Source organism: Athene cunicularia (genome assembly GCF_003259725.1).
Source record: "Athene cunicularia isolate RWA chromosome Z unlocalized genomic scaffold, athCun1 chrZ_part1, whole genome shotgun sequence".
NCBI classification, from domain to species: domain Eukaryota; kingdom Metazoa; phylum Chordata; class Aves; order Strigiformes; family Strigidae; genus Athene; species Athene cunicularia.
This window is the reverse complement of record NW_020799142.1, coordinates 3223319-3241381: the sequence shown is the minus strand read 5'-3', so window position 1 is coordinate 3241381 and position 18063 is coordinate 3223319. Positions and strand designations below refer to the sequence as shown.

The 18063-nt window shown below is 43.5% G+C and overlaps 1 protein-coding gene across 1 annotated transcript in view; it reads right to left on the bottom strand.

The window, feature by feature from the left end:
* Positions 1-18063, bottom strand: part of CAMK4 (calcium/calmodulin dependent protein kinase IV) — a 108231-nt gene that overhangs the window by 6886 nt on the left and 83282 nt on the right. Inside the window, exons 6-8 of the mRNA XM_026865301.1 lie at positions 16931-17021; positions 14920-14994; positions 6450-6525 (exon numbers count right to left, since the gene is read on the bottom strand). Of these exons, the coding sequence (XP_026721102.1) occupies positions 6450-6525; positions 14920-14994; positions 16931-17021 (242 nt within the window). The remainder of the gene's footprint in view (positions 1-6449; positions 6526-14919; positions 14995-16930; positions 17022-18063) is intronic.

The window sequence follows — 18063 nt, the reverse complement described above, 5'->3', positions numbered from 1 at the left end:
AGGGACTTACCATAAGACTAGCCATGCAACAGTTGATATCTGTTTACCGTCTACATGCCGATAACTATTTCCTAGCACCTCTTTGCTCTGCTGATCTCAGGCTAAATCCCTTGGATTATGCAGTCACTCCTCAGCCTGAAACTACTGCTCATCCCTGCCCTCTTCTGTGAGTCTTCTCCAGTTGTGTGTCTTTCTGAGGTGGGTGCAAACACCATTCAGTGTGGGTACACCACAGAGTTGCAAATTAGCAAAATGATGTTTTCAATTTTAATCTCAATTTCTTTGCTATTCCTGACCTTGGATCTGCTTTTTTGAATTGTTTACAAGCACACAGTTAACATGTTCATACAGCAATTATCAGAATACCTGTACTCTTTTCTGAGGGTCAGGAATTAGCTAAGGAACCACATTTTACCTGTGAAGATAGAAGCTTTTAAGATGTCCAGTTAGGACTGGTTTTTGATTGTGTTCATCACGATGTTCTTTCATCCTTCATCTTTCATCTTTCATTAAAATGTAAAAACAGTTGGCAAGTTTTAATAATCAGCCCTCATCTTTACTTAGGTAACCTACATGTTATCAAGAAATTTTGTAATGTCACTAATGACTGCATTTATGAATATTTTGAATAATACAGATGATGACACAGATTCACACTGCTGGCCCTAGGGAAAACAAACTCATAGAAGTGATTTCCATTTATATAATGTCCTTTTTTTGTTGCTTCATTGCATTCATTAATCATGCCTGCACACAGATGTTTTAAAGTGAATTTCAACCAGCAAGTGTTTGGAGCTAAACAGCAATTCTATCTGCTACTCTGACTCCAGAAAATGCAACAAGAAACAACATGATGACAGAAAAACAATAGCAGACCATAAAGAACAAGACAGCAACAAATCTAGACATTTTAAACTTACATTTTCACTTGTTTTTATATTTTTAAACCCAATCAGTGTGGTTACTATCCTGAAAAAGGAGAAAGTTGTTCAAGAGAGAAATATGGTTGTGGGAGTGGTATGTAGCTGTGGGTGGAAGAGCTGCATCACTCTGCAGTGTTGAAGAGGAGAAAACCTCCACTGTGTGCATATTCTGAACATGTTTTTAATTTCCAAGTCTGGCAGAGATAGATCAAACCACAAGGATCCAATGTCCAAATACCATGTACTTCAATGGGTGGAAACTGGTCACAGTCCCTCTGCTGCTTTTCTCCCATTTGCCTTGCCTCTCCCACCACCATTTCTGAGCTTGCTTCAGGTCAGCTCCTATCTCCATGGAGCACTTTTGCTGAGCCACTAACTGGTTTGGCCAAAACTGGCTCCTGGATACCAGGTAACTGATGACATACAGTGCTTAAGGCTTGCTGTGACTGTGTTGGAAGCCTTAACCTCTCAGTTATTCTCTATTTACTCCTGAAAATATTTTAATTGTAACTCACTACTATCTAACAATTTCTATGGCAATGCCTAAAAGAATTTTCCATTTCAGCAGACAGATTTTTTGCTGCATGACAAATAAGATTAATAAAACTAGAGCTGTGATTTCAAATTAGAGAAGTTAAACCAGGGTAAGACCCAGCATGGCTGCTCTTGATTTCACTTTATTATGAAATTTCATTTTATTATGCTGATTAATTTTAAATCAGCTACCTAGCAAATAAAGGAAAATCAGTGTAAACAGCTTCACAATCAATTAGAAATGATCAGACACTGTTCTGTGACCTTTTAAGTAAATTTGTAAAAAAAATACCTTTAATTAAATCCATGCAATTCTGACTACAGGCAAAGGCTCTGTATTTGTTCACCACTATCTTAATCTCAAATGTACAGAAGCCTTTCTAACCTGCTGCATGAATACAAAAGGACTGGTGCTCTTTTTGCTGTTAAAACTATAGATGTGGCTTCCCTGGAATTATGACAGTTATCATCAATAGGTCTTAATATAAATTGCCTTGGGAATAATTGTTTTGTTAAAAATGTGTCAAAGTTTTGAGTCACATATTGAGTGACTCACATATTGAGTCCACCTTGTATTGGTGAGAAGATACAGTTTTACGCACATCTTCTTTAGCACTGTAGTTAACTCATACATCCACTGTATTTTGGAGGCACATACAGCAATTTTTATGACCTTTTCTTCTGACAAATTTTCTGAAATGCATTCCCTCTACTAAACTATGAGACTGAGACATGCAACACTGTCCTTTAGGCTGCAGGATTAATGAATCAGTTGCTGTACATGTACCTTTCTTGTCTCAGCTTCTAATCTAACAGAAATGTTGATCTACAAAGCTTTACACTCAATAGAAGTGTTTTAAATGTGGAATATTGCTAAAGCTAAATGGAAAAGATGGCTAAGTGGATTCGTCTAGCACCCTTTTTGCCTGCCTTGTTCCTGTTGGTCAAATTGGATTTCGAGAGGGGAGGAGGAGAGGAACAGAGGATGAAGTAGAGGAGTATCAGTACTGGCGGTGTCCCACCCAGAGCAGGAGATCATACACTTGGGTTTACCACACTGCAGAGGTTTAATGTGGCTTGGAAGTATCTCCTGAACAGCTGAAAGGGTTTGAAAGGCTGCATATAGCAAATGCCACTTCATATATTCAAACATGGATTTGCCATATGTTCTTGCTCGGAGCTTGTTTACACTTCAAATCAAGTTCTGTTTAAGAAAGGCTCTTAGTTCAAGAACAACAGCTATCCTCCAATCTTTGAATAACTAGGCAAGCCCATGGCTTAATCTAGCTATCTTTGTAAAGTGATAAAAGACACCTCTCCAATCTCAGGGACACCCCTGCTGGCAAATTTCACATTTCTCTGCCATGTGTGGACCACTAGAACTGATAAGAAATAATGAGTTGGCAGACAATATCTGAGATTTTATTTTCTACAGACTTGAACCAGGCCTTGAGACAAAGATTCACATTTTAAAAGGAGCAGATAACAAAATGGCAGGTAGGAATACTGTAGCCTATTATTTACAGGCACCTAAAAGGAGAGCTGTAAATTATTTGAAGCTTATGTACAGAACAAAATAAGCTTCCTGAGATTTCCATCAGAGTGTTTTTATATCCTTACAAGTACATTTAGTATAAACTCTAGAAAATATAATTCTTTCCTTGCAAAAGATGTAAAGAAAATAATTGTCTTATTACACACTGTACTTGCTGGATATAGTTAATGAGCCCAAGAAGGGGAAAGAAAATGGACTGGATGTATAAAATCCTCCATATCTTTAATGTATATGTGTAAATTCCTGTTTTCTTCCCATAAAAGGCATCCTGCAAGTATTGTATACAACTACACAAGTCAGCATTGGTGTTGCCAAGGGAATAAATGAAGTTATATATTTTCCCATAAAGAGAAGTGTCAATACATCAGATACAATTATCCTTTCTCAATAATCAAGAAAATAATTTCGGTGCTTACCAACTGAATTAAAGGAGACTAGCCATATTAAAATGCAGACACAAGTACCTACCTTTAGACACAATTATTTTAAAATTTTGGTCTATAGTTGCAACTACAACTGTTTAAAATATGTATGGCCAGGATCACTCACAGCCCTCTGTCAACACTGTTTCTGGTTAACTTGTAAAAAGTGGAACACTTCAACATTAATCATAGAATCATAATGGTTTGTGTTGGAAGGGACCTTAAAGATCATCTAGTTCTAACCCCCCTGCCATGGGCAGGGACACCTTCCACCAGATCAGGTTGCTTAAAGCCCTGTCCAACCTGGCCTTCAACACTGCCAGGGAGGGGGCATCTACAACCTCTCTGGGCAACCTGTGCCAGTGTCTCACCACCCTCACAGTAAAAAATTTCTTCCTTACAGCTATTCTAAATCTACCCTCTTCAAGTTTACTACTGTTACCCCTTGTCCTCTTGCTACACTCCCTGATAAAAGAGTACCTCCCAAGTTTTCCTGTAGGCCCCTTTTAAGTACTGGAAGGCTCCTACAAGGTCTCCCTGGAGCCTTCTCTTCTCCAGGCTGAACAACCCCACCTCACTCAGTCTGTCCTCATAAGGGAGGTGCTCCAGCCCCCTGATCATCTTTGTGCCCTCCTCTGGACCTGCTTGAGCAGGTCCATGTCCTTCTAATGCTGGGTCCCCAGAGCTGGACACAGTACTCCGGGTGGGGACTCATGAGAGTGGAGTAAAGAGCCTGCATCCTTCCATTCCAACACTCCTCCCATAGCAGCCACCCCACCACAAATCTGTGATGCCAATAAGATTGTAGCCCTGCAAGTGTGTACACATCTAGCTCCTCTTGTTTATTCCCCATGCTACACGTATTTGCAAAGAGGCATTGACGTTGGGCCCCCAGTGAGGCTGACTCTCTGGCTGGAATTCCTTTCTGGAGAGGTTCTTTCCTGCTGACCTTTCTTAAGGTTCTTTCCTGCTGACTATGATCCCTCTCCAGGTTCTAGGCATCTTTTGCTGGCACTGGCATCAAACTGGCAGGAGTGGGATAGATTGAGGTTCCCCTCCCTCAGCAGCTTTAGTTTAAAGCCCTCTTCACCAGCTTGGCAAGCCTGTGACTGAATATGCTCTTTCCCTTCTCTGGCAGATGGACCCCGTCAGCTCTCACTAGGACATGTTTCTCAGAGTGAGTGCCACAGTCTAAGGAGTCGAATCCCTGGCTGTGGCACCAGTCCCATAACCAACTATTAATTTATCAGATTTGACTGATCCTTTGAGAACCCTTCTCTTTGACCAGGAGGACTGATGAAATACCTGCAGTACAGACTCCCCTACTGCCCCTTCCAGGGCTCTGTAGTCCTCCATGATACTCCTCAGACTGCTCTTGGCTATATTGCTGGTGTCCACGTGAAAGAGCAGAGGTGGATAATAGTGGGCTGTATGAAACTTGGCAGTCTCTTGGTGACACTCCTGATTCAAATCCCCAGTAAGCAGCACACCTCTCTAGAAAGTGTGTCAGGTCAGCAGATAGGTGCCTCCACACCTCTCAGAAGAGGGTTGCCTACTGCTATTAACCATTGCTTTTTCTTAATTGTGCTTGTTGTTCTATGAGGAGCAGACCAGGCTGCCTTACTCAGCTCTAGCATGTCTTCTCAGGTCATGGGTCTTTCCTCTTTGGTCTGCAGAGCAATGAAGTGGTTCTGCAAGGGCAACTCATGCTTTGGGGAATGTCCCTTCCTCCTTCAGGTCCTTGACATGGCAAGCTTCCATTTCTCTGCATTATTGGCCCTCTTTTATTCTCTATGGCTGGTGAGGGAGTTTTTGCCTGTTTGGCTGTGGGCTGCAGGCCCCCTGCAGATTGTGCTTGGAACCATCTAACTCCTTCTCAGCCCTCCTGATGCTATGAAGCCTTCTCACTGCCTTCTGCAGCTCAGCCACCTACTGCGGACACCCTTCACCTGGGTACACCTTTTGCAGGCAGGTCTGCTGCCTGTCCCTGCCTCAGGGGAAGGGTCTGGGCACTTCCTGTAACCTGAAGCCTGCACTGGAGCCTCCTCCTTCAGCAGCCCTGTCTTCCTCGTGGAGGCATCAGTCACTGCTGGGGTAGATGGTGCAGACCCCTGGCTGGAGCTGCAGCCTTTGCTCTCAGATGAGTGCCCACCATCCTGCCTTGGGAGTCTAGTAGGATGAGTGCCCTTGGCCTGTGCAGGTGGTCACATAATGGTGCCCCATTGCTGGGTTATGCAAACTTCAAGCCTCTCCACTTGGCCAGTGGAACGTCCCTCACCCTCCTCTCTCTGTGCTCTCCTGCACCATTACTCCTGTCCCTGCCCATGCCTTGTCAGCCAGTCACTCTCGTGACAGTTGCCAACTCCTGGTGGGTCTCCATGCTCCCCTGGGGTTCCCCAAACACAGGAAAACCCCCTTGTTCACTGTGATTCCCCCCCTCTCCACTGCAGAAAGTACTTGTATTTAACCCACTGGACTGATTTGCAGACAGAGTCCAATGCTGTTTCTTGCCTCCTGGCTGAGATGCTATGAGACAGCAACACTGATGCTTGCAGCTGAAGTAGTGTCTGTGGCTGACACAGGTGGGGCAACCACATTTGGAAATTTCACCAGCACTGTGAAACTACTGCAAGAACCTTAACTTCTCCTTGCCCCAACTCTAGTTGAGAAGTTACTTCAGATCATAGTATATCTCAGAGCTTGTGTGAATAAGAACAAAAATTACAATGCTTTCTGATGCTTGTGTGCTTGTGGTTTTGCTTTCAGCAGCTTTGCTGCTATTCATGCACATTAATAGCAAGATTCTGTGCAGATACTGCTGTTTAGGAAGAAGTGCTATATTTATCAAACACATAACCTGAGTGTTTTGCCATGCTCTAGGATTTGACTTACTTAAATAAGATTAGGAATATCATAACTAAAGTTCAGGATCTCATGTTTTCCAACAGCACAGCTTATACTGTCATAAAAACCTGCAGGTGCTCACAAATGAACCATGGCACTGTCTGCACTTACAGGATGTAGGTGATAATCCCCAAAGACCACATGTCCACCTCAGGGCCGTAGGCACATCCCCGTAGTATCTCTGGTGCTGCAGATGATAAAACACTTGTCAATAAGATGAAAGTTGAATGCAGAAATAATAAAGTCAATTTAAACTCTGTGCTTCCCTCATAAGTTTCTTTTAAAAAGTAACGGCCTGCTCCTTTAAGCCCTTAAATAGGCAAATTATTACCATCACTCAATATAAAGCAATGTAAGTCATGTCCAAGCACAGTCAGAAGAAAATGAAAAGCAGACTGGTTTCAAATTTCTTTTTAGGATTGTGAAAGGAACCACAGAAAGCTACAGCAGTTCTGGAGCTACAATGTGACAAAGGAGGTGGTACTTTTACTTCAGTATTTTACTTGTTTACTTGATAGTTTATTTGGGATTTAGTTGTTGTATTGTGTTTTAACTGTAAGGAAAGACAAGACCATTTCAGACAATTGCTTATGCTTCAGTGCAGAGCAGGCAGAAGGGCAAGGCAGTGTCAGAGGAGTTAATCTGTGTTGAAGCAGCTTGACAGACACATCTCAAGAAAGCTGGGCAGAATGCTGTATCTCTCAGACGCTATCTGTTGCTGCTGGGTGTGACTGAAAATATGCACAGTTGCACACTCCAATTGTCATGTGCCTACCACAAGTACACCCAGCCCCTGTGTCCCCAGGGCTCGCAGCTCTGTGCACCCTCGAGGTTTACCTCCAACTGGGCAAACTTCCCTGAGCAAAGCTCCTGAGGCAGCAGGATGAAAATACCACATTTTCGGCGAAAGAAAGGGAAGTGCTTGATGCTGGGGGGAGGCAAGACCTTTCCCTCACTCACCTTTTGACCACAGACAAAAATACCCAATTAATTTGGAAAAAAATAATTTAAAAGATATTGCTGAGTCATACTTCCACATATCAGTAGTCCTTCTCTTCAGCAACCATTGTATCTGTATTAATATCCATCAGATGTACAGGATGGCAACACAGCCCCTGAGCCCACCAGCTCTATCACAAAATCAAACAATCACAGAATCAAGGTTGGAAAAGACCTTGTAGATCATCTGGTCCAACCATTAACCTAACACTGACAGTTCCCAACTACACCATATCCCTCAGCTCTATGTCAACCTGACTCTTAAACACCTCCAGGGATGGGGACTCCACCACCTCCCTGGGCAGCCCATTCCAACACCTAACAACCCCTTCTGGAAAGAAATGCTGCCTAATATCCAGTCTAAACCTTCCCTGGCACCTCTTGTCCTATCACTTATTACTGGGTTAAAGAGACTCATCTCCAGTTCTCTGCAGCCTCCTTTCAGGGAGCTGCAGAGGGCGATGAGGTCTCCCCTCAGCCTCCTCTTCTCCAGACTAAACACCCCCAGTTCCCTCAGCCGCTCCCCGTACGACCTGTGCTCCAGACCCTGCACCAGCTTCGTTGCCCTTCTCTGGACACGCTCGAGTCATTCAATGTCCTTTTTGTAGTGAGGGGCCCAAAACTGAACACAGGAATCGAGGTGCGGCCTCACCAGTGCCGAGTACAGGGGTCAGATCCCTTCCCTCTCCCTGCTGGCCACACTATTGCTGACACAAGCCAGGATGCCATTGGCCTTCTTGGCCACCTGGGCACACTGCTGGCTCCTGTTCAGCCAGCTGTCAATCAGCACCCCCAGGTCCCTCTCTGACTGGCAGCTCTCCAGCCACTCCTCCCCAAGCCTGTAGCCCTGCTACAGGGGTTGTTGTGGCCCAAGGGCAGCCCCCGGCATTTGGCCTTATGGAAACTCCTGCAGTTGGCCTCAGCCCATGGCTCCAGCCTGTCCAGGTCTCTCTGCAGAGCCTCCCTACCCTTGAGCAGATCAACACTCCCACCCAACTTGGGGTCATCTGCAAACTGACTGAGGGTGCACTCGATCCCCTCGTCCAGATCATCAATAAAGATGTTAAACAGGAGTGGCCCCAAAACCGAGCCCTGGGGGACACCACTCGTGTCCGGCCGCCAACTGGATTTAACTCCATTCACCACAACTCTCAGGGCCCGGCTATCCAGACAGTTTTTTACTCAGTAAAGCGTGTGCCCATTCAAGCCGTGAGTAGTCAGTTTTGCCAGAAGAATGCTGTGGGAAACAGTGTCAAAAGCCTTGCTAAAGTCAAGGTAGACAACATCCACAGCCTTTCCCTCATCCAATAAGCAGGTCGCCCTGTCATAGAAGGAGATCAGGTTTGTCAGGCAGGACCTGCCTTTCATAAACCCATGCTGACTGGGACTGAGCATTTGGTTGTCCCACATGTGTTGTGTGATGGTACTCAGGATGAACTGCTCCATCAGCTTCCTGGGCACCGAAGTCAAGCTGAAAGGCCTGTAATTTCCCAGATCATCCTTCTGACCCTTCTTATATATGGGCATCACAATGGCCAATTTCCGTCTGTCAGGACCTCCCCAGTCAGCCAGGACTGCTGGTAAATGATGGAAAGCGGCTTGGCGAGCACCCCAGCCAGCTCCTTCAGCAACCTCAGGTGTATCCCATCTGGTCCCATAGACTTGTGTATGTCTGTGTGATGCAGCAGGTCACTGACTGTCTCCTCCTGGATTGTGGGGGGGTCATTCTGCCAGTCTCTGTCTTCTGGCTGAGGAGGCTGGATTCCCTCAGTGCAACTAGTCATGTTATTAAAGACTGAGGCAAAGAAGGCATTAAGCACCTCAGCCTTTTCCTCCTCATCACTCATTGCCATGTTTCCTCCTTCATCTAGCAGGAAATGGAGGCTCTCCCTGATCTTTCTTTTGCTCTTGACATACTTATAGAAACATTTCTTGTTGTCCTTGATGGCTAAAGCCAGATTAATTTCTAGCTTGGGCTTTAGACCTCCTGATTTCCACCCTGCATAGCCTCACAGCATCTTTGTAATCATTGTGAGTGGCTAGCCCCTTCTTCCAAAGGCCATAAACTCTCCTTTTCTCCCTGAGCTGCAACCAAAGCTCCCTATTCATCCAGTGTGGCCTCTGATGCCGGCTTCTCTTACAGCACCTGGGGACCTCCTGCTCCTGTGCCATTAACCGTTCTTAAAGAGTCGCCAGCCTTCCTGGGCCCCTATACCCTTCAGGACTGTCTCCCAAGAAACCTGTCAACCAGGTGCTTAAACGAGTCAAAGTCAGCCCTTTGGAAGTCCAGGATGTCAGTTCTGCTCCCTCTCCTGACCTCTCTAAGCATAGAGATGATGATCACTGTGCCCTAGTCAGCCTCCAACCCTCACATCCTCCACCAGCCCTTCTCTGTTCACAAAGAGGAGATCCAGCAGGGCACCTTCTCTGGTCGGTTCACTCACCAGCTGTGTCAGGAAGTTGTCTCCCACACATTCCAGAATCTCTGGGACTGGTCCTGCTCTGCTGTGTTGTATTTCCAGCAGATGTCTGGGAAGTTAAAGTCACCCACAAGAACAAGGGCAAGTAATCGTGAGATTTCTCCTAAGTGCCCATAAAATATCTCATCCACCTCTCTGTCCTGGGTGGGTGGCCTATAGTAGACTCCTACTGTAACATCGGCCCCACTAGCCTTCCCCCTGATTCTAACACAAAGACGCTCCACCCTGTCCTCACTACACTTGTGTTCAAAATCATCATAACAATCCCTAAGATACATCACCACCCCACCACCTTGCCTTCCCTGTCTGTCCCTTCTAAAGAGCTTGCAGCCATCAACTGGCACACTCCAGCCATGGGAGACATCCCCATGTTTCTGTAATAGCCACTACATCATAATTTTCCTGTTTCATCATGGCTTCAAGCTCCTCCTCTTTGTTACCCATACTGTGTGCACTGGTATACATGCACTTCAGATGGGCTGATGTCCCCAGCATCTTTTTGCATTTAGAGGTCCCAAGTCCAGCCTGACATTTCACAGCTGTTCCCATGGTTACTGATCCATAATATTCCTTGCATCTTTGTTGTGCTGTATGTCTCCATCCCTTGCCTCCACTGAGATGGCAGTGAGGGTCGTCATTGCTGGCACACCAGCCCACAAACTCTGGTGATCTTCTCTGGGGCTTATATCTGGGTGTTCCAGTTCTGTGCCCTTCCCCCTTCAAATCTAGTTTAAAGCTCTCTCAATGAGCCCAGCTAGCTCCTGCCCCAAGGTCCTTTTCCCCCTCCAGACAGGTGTATCCCACCTGTTGCCAAAAGTTCTAGCGTCCTGTATACTAACCTGTGATTGAAAATCCAAATCCCTGTCGGTAACATCAGTCTCAGAGCCACAAGTTCATCTGTTGTGTTCTCCTGTAATATTCCTCATCCATCCCCCCAACTGAAGGGGTGGAGAAGAACACGATTTGTGCCTCTGACCCCTTAACCAGTTACCACAAGGACCTGGAATCTCTCTTCACTGATTTTGGACTTCTTTTTGGTAATATCAGTGCTACTCACCTGAAAAACTAAGAGAGGGTAGTGGTTCTTTGGTCTCACTAGAGGGGGGAGTTTTACCATGAGGTCCTTGACCCGTGCCCCAGGGAGGCAGCAGATTTCCCTATGAAGCGGGTCCAGTCTGCATATGGGGCCTTCAGCAACCCTCAGAATGGAGACACCCAGTGCAATGACCCTCCTGGGGTTCTTTTTAGAATTGATTACAATACCTGGTCTGGAGTGACCCTGCCTTGGTGGACCCTGGTCTTCCTGCTTGTTTGACTGATTTTCTTCACCCTTCTCTGTTTCATTCACAAGTTACAGGGCCCTGTATGTACTCTGAAGGGACACCATGGAAGGTGAGGGAGGTCAGGAGGGGATTTTTGTGCCTCTCTGAGCAGGGACCTGTTTCCAGTCTCACCCACCTTTAAGTCGCCTCCTTCTGCCTGGTAGCAAGAGGGTGAGGGATCGCCTGGCTCCTTTGGAGCCTCCATTTGCTCCTGTGGGGTGCCAAGGTGCCACTCCACCAATCGATCTCCCTTGCATTCTTGCTAACACTTCTTAATCTTGTGACCTCTCCTTTGAGTCCCTCCACCATGTGAGCAGGTCACCCAGCTGATCACAGCACACGCGGGTGCTGTCCCTGCTGCCCTCCGGCAGGACCGACAGGCCCAGGCACTCCCTGCACTCGGGACCTGGGCCGCTGCATGTTTGCATGGCAGCTCCGTCTGGACTGTGATTACACAGTTATACATCTTGTAAATATGATTTTTTAGTATTTCCAGAAGTTTGGTTTTGGTGCATGTATTTGACTTATACATTGTTGTTAGTTTAGATGTTGGCTGTAACAGACTGATCATGAATCACTGCTCTACACTGGCTTATTTTAGTGCTACTGTCAGAAATCAGTTATGCCCTTCTTGTTAAGTTCACTGAAAGCATAATGTCTCAGCAAGTTAAGTTCTTTGTGACCATCTTATTGCTTTCAGTCCTCTGCATCATTTTACACATCCTGGGGACTGTAGATTGTTAAGTCTTGATGCCAAAGTATCCAGACTCCAGTATGTGTTTTTGTTGCTGTGTCCTTTCCGGAGAAGGTGCTGATAGCTGGGTGGGCAGGATGTGGGAGTTGGCAGCCTGTGACTATCAATTATTCATAGTTTAATTTGGCATTTTATCAGTATTCCTCCTGTGTTTCCTCCACTTCTGGAAAGTAATGGTTGAATATTTTTCAGGAACCAGGAATTGTACATTGTCAGTTAACTTGGGTTTTAAGGCGAGGAGTACAGGTCCAGGTCTGTTGGCATTGCACGCCTATGTCTGTAGGCACAAAGCTCCTTTCTTTTCTCAGCACAGACAGTCAGCCTCAACCCTCCCACCAGTTGTCCCTACTCTCAGGGCTCTTCTGAAAGACAAGCATAAAAAGGACTAAATACTAACTACAGTTTTATGGCACTTGTATTATAACTGTCACAAGAGAAGACATCCAGAACATTAATAGCTAATACATGAAGTGCAGTTTTATGGAACTAAGCAGACAGGAATTCAGTGCTACTCTAAAGCATACCTGTTACCTGTGTGTGCTTCGCAGAGAATGTCATATAATGTAGTGGACACATCATCTGAATTGCTTTGTTACCTGTGCTATGAGGTAACAAAGTAATCTTATGGTCTTTTCCAATGTCTTCTTTCCTTTACTTCTACATGCAAATGGCAAGTCTTTAGTTTCCACATGGCTTGGCTCAGCTCTGTCCAAAACTACCTGAGATGCTTATCACCCCAGCACACTCCTAGCAACTTGCAGCCTCTTGTAGAAGCCCATTCGTGGTCTAGAGTTCAGCAAGAATGGCAGAAATAGGTTTCTTCACAAGACCATATCGGTTGCTGGAGGTGAGCACTCACCATGGGAAGCCCACCAGGCTTATCATCCTGATGTAAACAAGATCACCAGTTGCCCTGGCCATGATCAACCTTGCTGACATGGAAATGCCTTGTAATGAAGAGCGAGCAGACTGCAAAGGCAGCTATAATCCTCTTTTGCCAGAGGTGCTCCTTCTTTTGCTCATTCTGGCACTGGAGGATCCATTTCTGGATCATTTTCTGGTTCTGGGAGTCCAGGCAAGCTTCTGTGTTTGTCCAGGAGCTAGTTGTCCCTGATGGGATAGCAAAGCTGTGCACAGGGCGCTGTATCAGGAGCCCAATGGCATGCATGGGATGCCCTGCTGAAAGCTGCCAGGCAGCCTGCAAGGCTACATCCAGCCGCTGGTTGCTCAGCCTTGCGCCTTGCACAGCTCAGCACTGCCACAGGAAATGAGCCAGAACCCACCAGGGGTCTGCCCTGCTCCACAGACCACCTGCCCACAGGCAGGGCAGAGGCTTTCCACAGGGACAGGCATCCTACAAGCCCATGCCATCCCCTCTGACCTGGGGATACTGCTGCTGAATAGCAGTCTGATGTGTTCAGGGGACAGCCAGGCTGGTCATGTCCCCACCTGCAGCAGGATAAGCTCCAGCCCAACAAGGGAACAGCCACTGGGACTCAGCAGCATCTTTAAAATTATTTTTTTCAAGATCAGTTGTATGCTTGCTTTCTCCCTACTGTTGCAGGTTACATGCTTGAACTCTGGTTTCAGATTTTGGGTTGGTTTTAGTTATATCATCTGAATTACTGGAACTGACATAGAGCACAGTTATGGCATTGTTTGCCAGACATTGTGTACAGAAATTGTAGAGTTCACTCTCTGCTTTACTTACTCTCTCCCCAAAGCAGTGGAGAAAAATTCTACATTCCTAATTATTCATGTACTGTTACCAGTAATATGTTTTTTCACTTGCTTATCAAAACCTCACTCTCCCATATGACAGTAAGGGAACAAATTTTTATCTAAATGTGATTATATGGAAATTTGTTTTAATTTGAAGTATCAGTGGGGGTTTTCTTGAATTCAGATTAGATTCCTTACATGTTTAAAAGCTACAAGACTGAGATGGATGAACTAGCTGTGATTTTGGAGAAAATAGAAACATGTAAGAACAGGACAACTAAGAAGAAACACAGTTTCTAAACTTTGTGCATATCTTCCACAGTTAACCAAGTAGGAAATGTCCTGAAAGGCCACCAGCTGAAAAACAGAAGCCCAATATCATTAAGTATGTAATTGCTAATTTCTAAATTACTAAAGGAATTAAAATTACCATTCTTGTATAATACATTGCTTAGCTCATGAGTTAGATGTTTGCTTTGAAGTCATCCACAAACTCATGCTTGTTGGAAGTACTGTGAATGCATAGGGCAAATTAGTCATTTTGGTAAGCAGCAGTTCATGCTGACTCTCACTCTCTTGGAAAACTGAAGCAAACCTATGATTTTGTTTTTTATTTAATTTAGGATAAAAGAGGATTAGTTAGAAGTGTCAAAGACATTTTACTGCTGAAAGAGATGACTAGAACTACACCAGCTGCCCTGTTCACAAGGTCTGCCACAGAGCATGCCTTGATATGGCACTCATAATTTTGTGATACTGGTTCCACTCCAGCATGGACCAGAATGGTCTGAGTCAAGCCTTCATTTAAAACCATGTATTTGCTGAAATGTACTGAGTTTAGAGGATACATTTATGACCCTACTCTAAGGAATAATTTCATTTCCCCTGTGTTAAAAAACATACTCGAAGATAAATTCACTCTGGGCAGTATTCAAATATCCATAATTGTTATGAACTCTATAAATTTTTTGTGGTTTCCATTATGCCTTTCATAGACCAAATTTCTGCTGATGCCTCTCCAGTACTATTTTAGTAACTGCAGCATTTTTACGATGGTTGAACTTATTTCCATGCAAGTAATGGACTTGCACCATAACATATGTTTTGATTACTAAGCTTCAGTGCTAAAGAATATCAGTTTAGAAAAATTTAACTCAGTGCCAGTTTGGAATTTGAGGGTTTTATTTATGCTTTTTAGAGACTTTTTGAATTTTGATTTTAGGAAGAAATATTTCACCTTGGAAAGAGAAAATGTTATATTCTCACATTGAGTATAGCATACTGCAAATAATAAAACAACGTACCACAGTACCCTGGAGTTCCACAAACTGTCTTCATGGTCACCTGATCTTCTACAATCTTCGAAAGTCCAAAATCAGCTGTTAGGATTGTTTAGGAATATTAATGTTCTTACTTCCATGTAAAATCACTTTTTTTTTTTTTTTTTTTTTTTTTTTTTTACATTTTATAAGTAATTAAATGAACATTTATGCATTAAATGAACAGTATTGTAATTTCCAGAGATGAAAATCAATTTAAAGGATCTATGCAGTCTGCAATCCAAACAAAATTTGTCCATGCGAATGATTATTCTTGCATCTTGCTTGACAAGAAAGTTAGCTTGTATTTTATTCTGAAGACTGCACAAAGTCAATACAATGGGATACCTAAGTGTGTACAAGCAGTGATCCAGGAATAGGTATATATTCAGCTTCCACCATTCTGTGAGTAATCCAGTAAAATTAACAGAACAATTTTGCCTTAAAAAATTGCGCATCAGTGACTTCGTGGATAAGGGTTAGAATATGCGGTCCCTGAAAGACAAAATCCCAGCACTATTTTGATAGAGGACTTCCAGGGGCATGGAGCCTGTGCCACGATAAGTACTGATAATCCTTTTTGCAGTGTTTCCATCCTGAATTGCTACTCAGACAGAAAGAGTCTTCATCACGTTATACATATACTTGCATGACTCATTTTTGAAAGACATAAAACCTGAGGTCTTCACAACTCTTTTCGTTTTCATTTCACATAAACTGAGTTTATTCAAACTTCAATTTAGGTGATGACAATCTGGCCTTAAAATCCCCACAAAATAGAAGTATTTTTGTTTTAGAACAGTGAATATAAAAGGGAATGTTTTGACTCAAGATCAGGATACAAACAGTTCATATTTTATTCTAGAAATGCATAGTTAGGGTTCACTTGTCCCTAAATGGTTATCATTTATGTGTTATCATTTATCAAAACAGAAATATAATTTACTTTTATAAACACTGTCACTCATTGTAAATCAGATCTCAATCTAAGCAAGACAATAATCTTAACCAGAAGATGAAGAATCACAGCATTTAGGAAAATGCTGTCAAACCAAGGCCACTGGTTGCTGCATTACACTATGATTTTACCACTGTTTAGATCCTTTCCAGGAAAGATAAGAATTAGGACAAAATATAAATTAAGATGTCATCATCCTGAGAGGCAAGACTTTCCTAGAAATTTATATTAGACTGCTTGAGACTACTTCCTGAAAATCTGGCTCCTGAAACTCATGAAGAACACTGGTCTGGTGAATACGGCAACATTAACTCCTTGCATACTCCCACACTCCCACACTCCCCAGTAAGGGAGTGCAAGGTGGTGTTTCCAAACTGGTTGCATACAGCTCAGGAGGGTCGCACAGAGCTCCTCTTTGCTCAAGCAAAACCTAGGCATACCCAGCATTTCTGGAGGTCATGCTCTTTGCAAGTGGCCACCACCCCCAACAGAAGTGTCATAATACATCCCTGTTCAGGAGAGCCTGGTCTCACCTTGTCCCTCCTCATCTCCCACTATGGTTCTGACCAGGTTTCAAGTAGCTTCCCTACACTCTTTGTGAAGATCACTTTTTATCCCTCAAATCTGCCTTCAAAGCAGAAGTCAGTCTTGCTCAGTTTGCTTTCTATCGCTTATCTGCATGTTTGTACTTTTATGCCAATAAACCTTTTCTCTTAAATTACTAGTTTAACAAAAAAAGGGGCACAGATGTAGTGCACACAGCTGTATGCTGATCTCATGATTCTTCTTATTCCTCCTAAGCACTTCATCCTCTGACACGTTCTGCACAATTTTGGCTATACATTCTCTAAGCATGCATCTAGTTTTGTATTGGTTTTAAAAATACGATGCACAGCTGTGTTGCTGGAAAAGTAACATGCTGTTCATTTGAGTCTAAGCAGTAACTTTGAATAAAGTGATGGTGAGATGTATATACTGTAGTTAGAAGATATTACTGGTACAAATGAATTAGGGAAGCATACATTCAGTGCTGCTTACCGATTTTTAGTGGTGCATCTGGTGCTGGTGTTGCATAGAGTAGATTTTCTGGCTTCAAGTCACGATGCACAATCCCATTTGCATGCAGGTACTAGGAAAAGAGAAATTCAAAACATTTAAGTGAGAATAAGATATTATGATCAAGCCTGAGTTAACATCTTCCTAATAAGATATAGCAGCACATTATTATTATGCTATGAGTGTGACACAAAGTCACTTAACTGATCTTCAGCAGCTTTTTTCTGCAAACCTGCTCAGCATAGGATCCTTGGATGCATATTATAATCTCAATAGGAAACTAAACTTGGGAAAGGCAAAGATAGCATCCCATCAACTTGAGAAGAAAAACATCTCAGAAAGTATTATTGACTTTTTAGGTAGAGGAGTGGCTTCTAGGAAGTAATCTAATAGATGTTGAGATATCAGTGTGTCTCAGAGGAAGGTAGTTTCTGCACATTATAACATTCTGAGAGATAAGAGAATGGTCACTCAGCTATTAAACTATTAAATAGGCATCTTTGAGCAGAAAGGATGCAGTATGTGTTCTGAGCCAACTATAAAACCCTTGAAGTCCATGGAGTAGATCTCTCAAGGGTTTTAAAGCCACCCAATTGGAGAGTCTCAAAAATCCATCAGTCTTGACAAAGCACAGGTAGTACATGTGGATTCACACACCACTGAATTCCTTTAAGGATGCTGTTCCTGCCTTGCACTAATGGAAAGAAGAATTTCTGGAATATATGGTTGCCTCTTAACACTGCTATAGACAACATAGAAAAAATATATAATATACTGACAGACAAAAAAGGATAAACTAGTGAAACAAATTCTGTATTTATTGTTGATAAAACATTCACCAGAAACCTCTGAAGCCTTGGAAGAAAGATGCTTAAGGGTAGAGTCACATCTTATCTGAGAGTCTCCTGGTCTACATGTTAGTAGTATCCCTCTCAGCTCTGTCTTCACTATTAAAAGAACTCAGTGTGTGTGCACTATTATGCAGCAAATTACAAATGGCTGAATATTCATCTAGAAAGCACAGCTACAGTGTGCACTTTAATTAGCATTGGAGATGAATTCTTGACTGTGTATCTCATTGGAATTTTAGTTTGTGTAAATCGCTAGTGATTAAA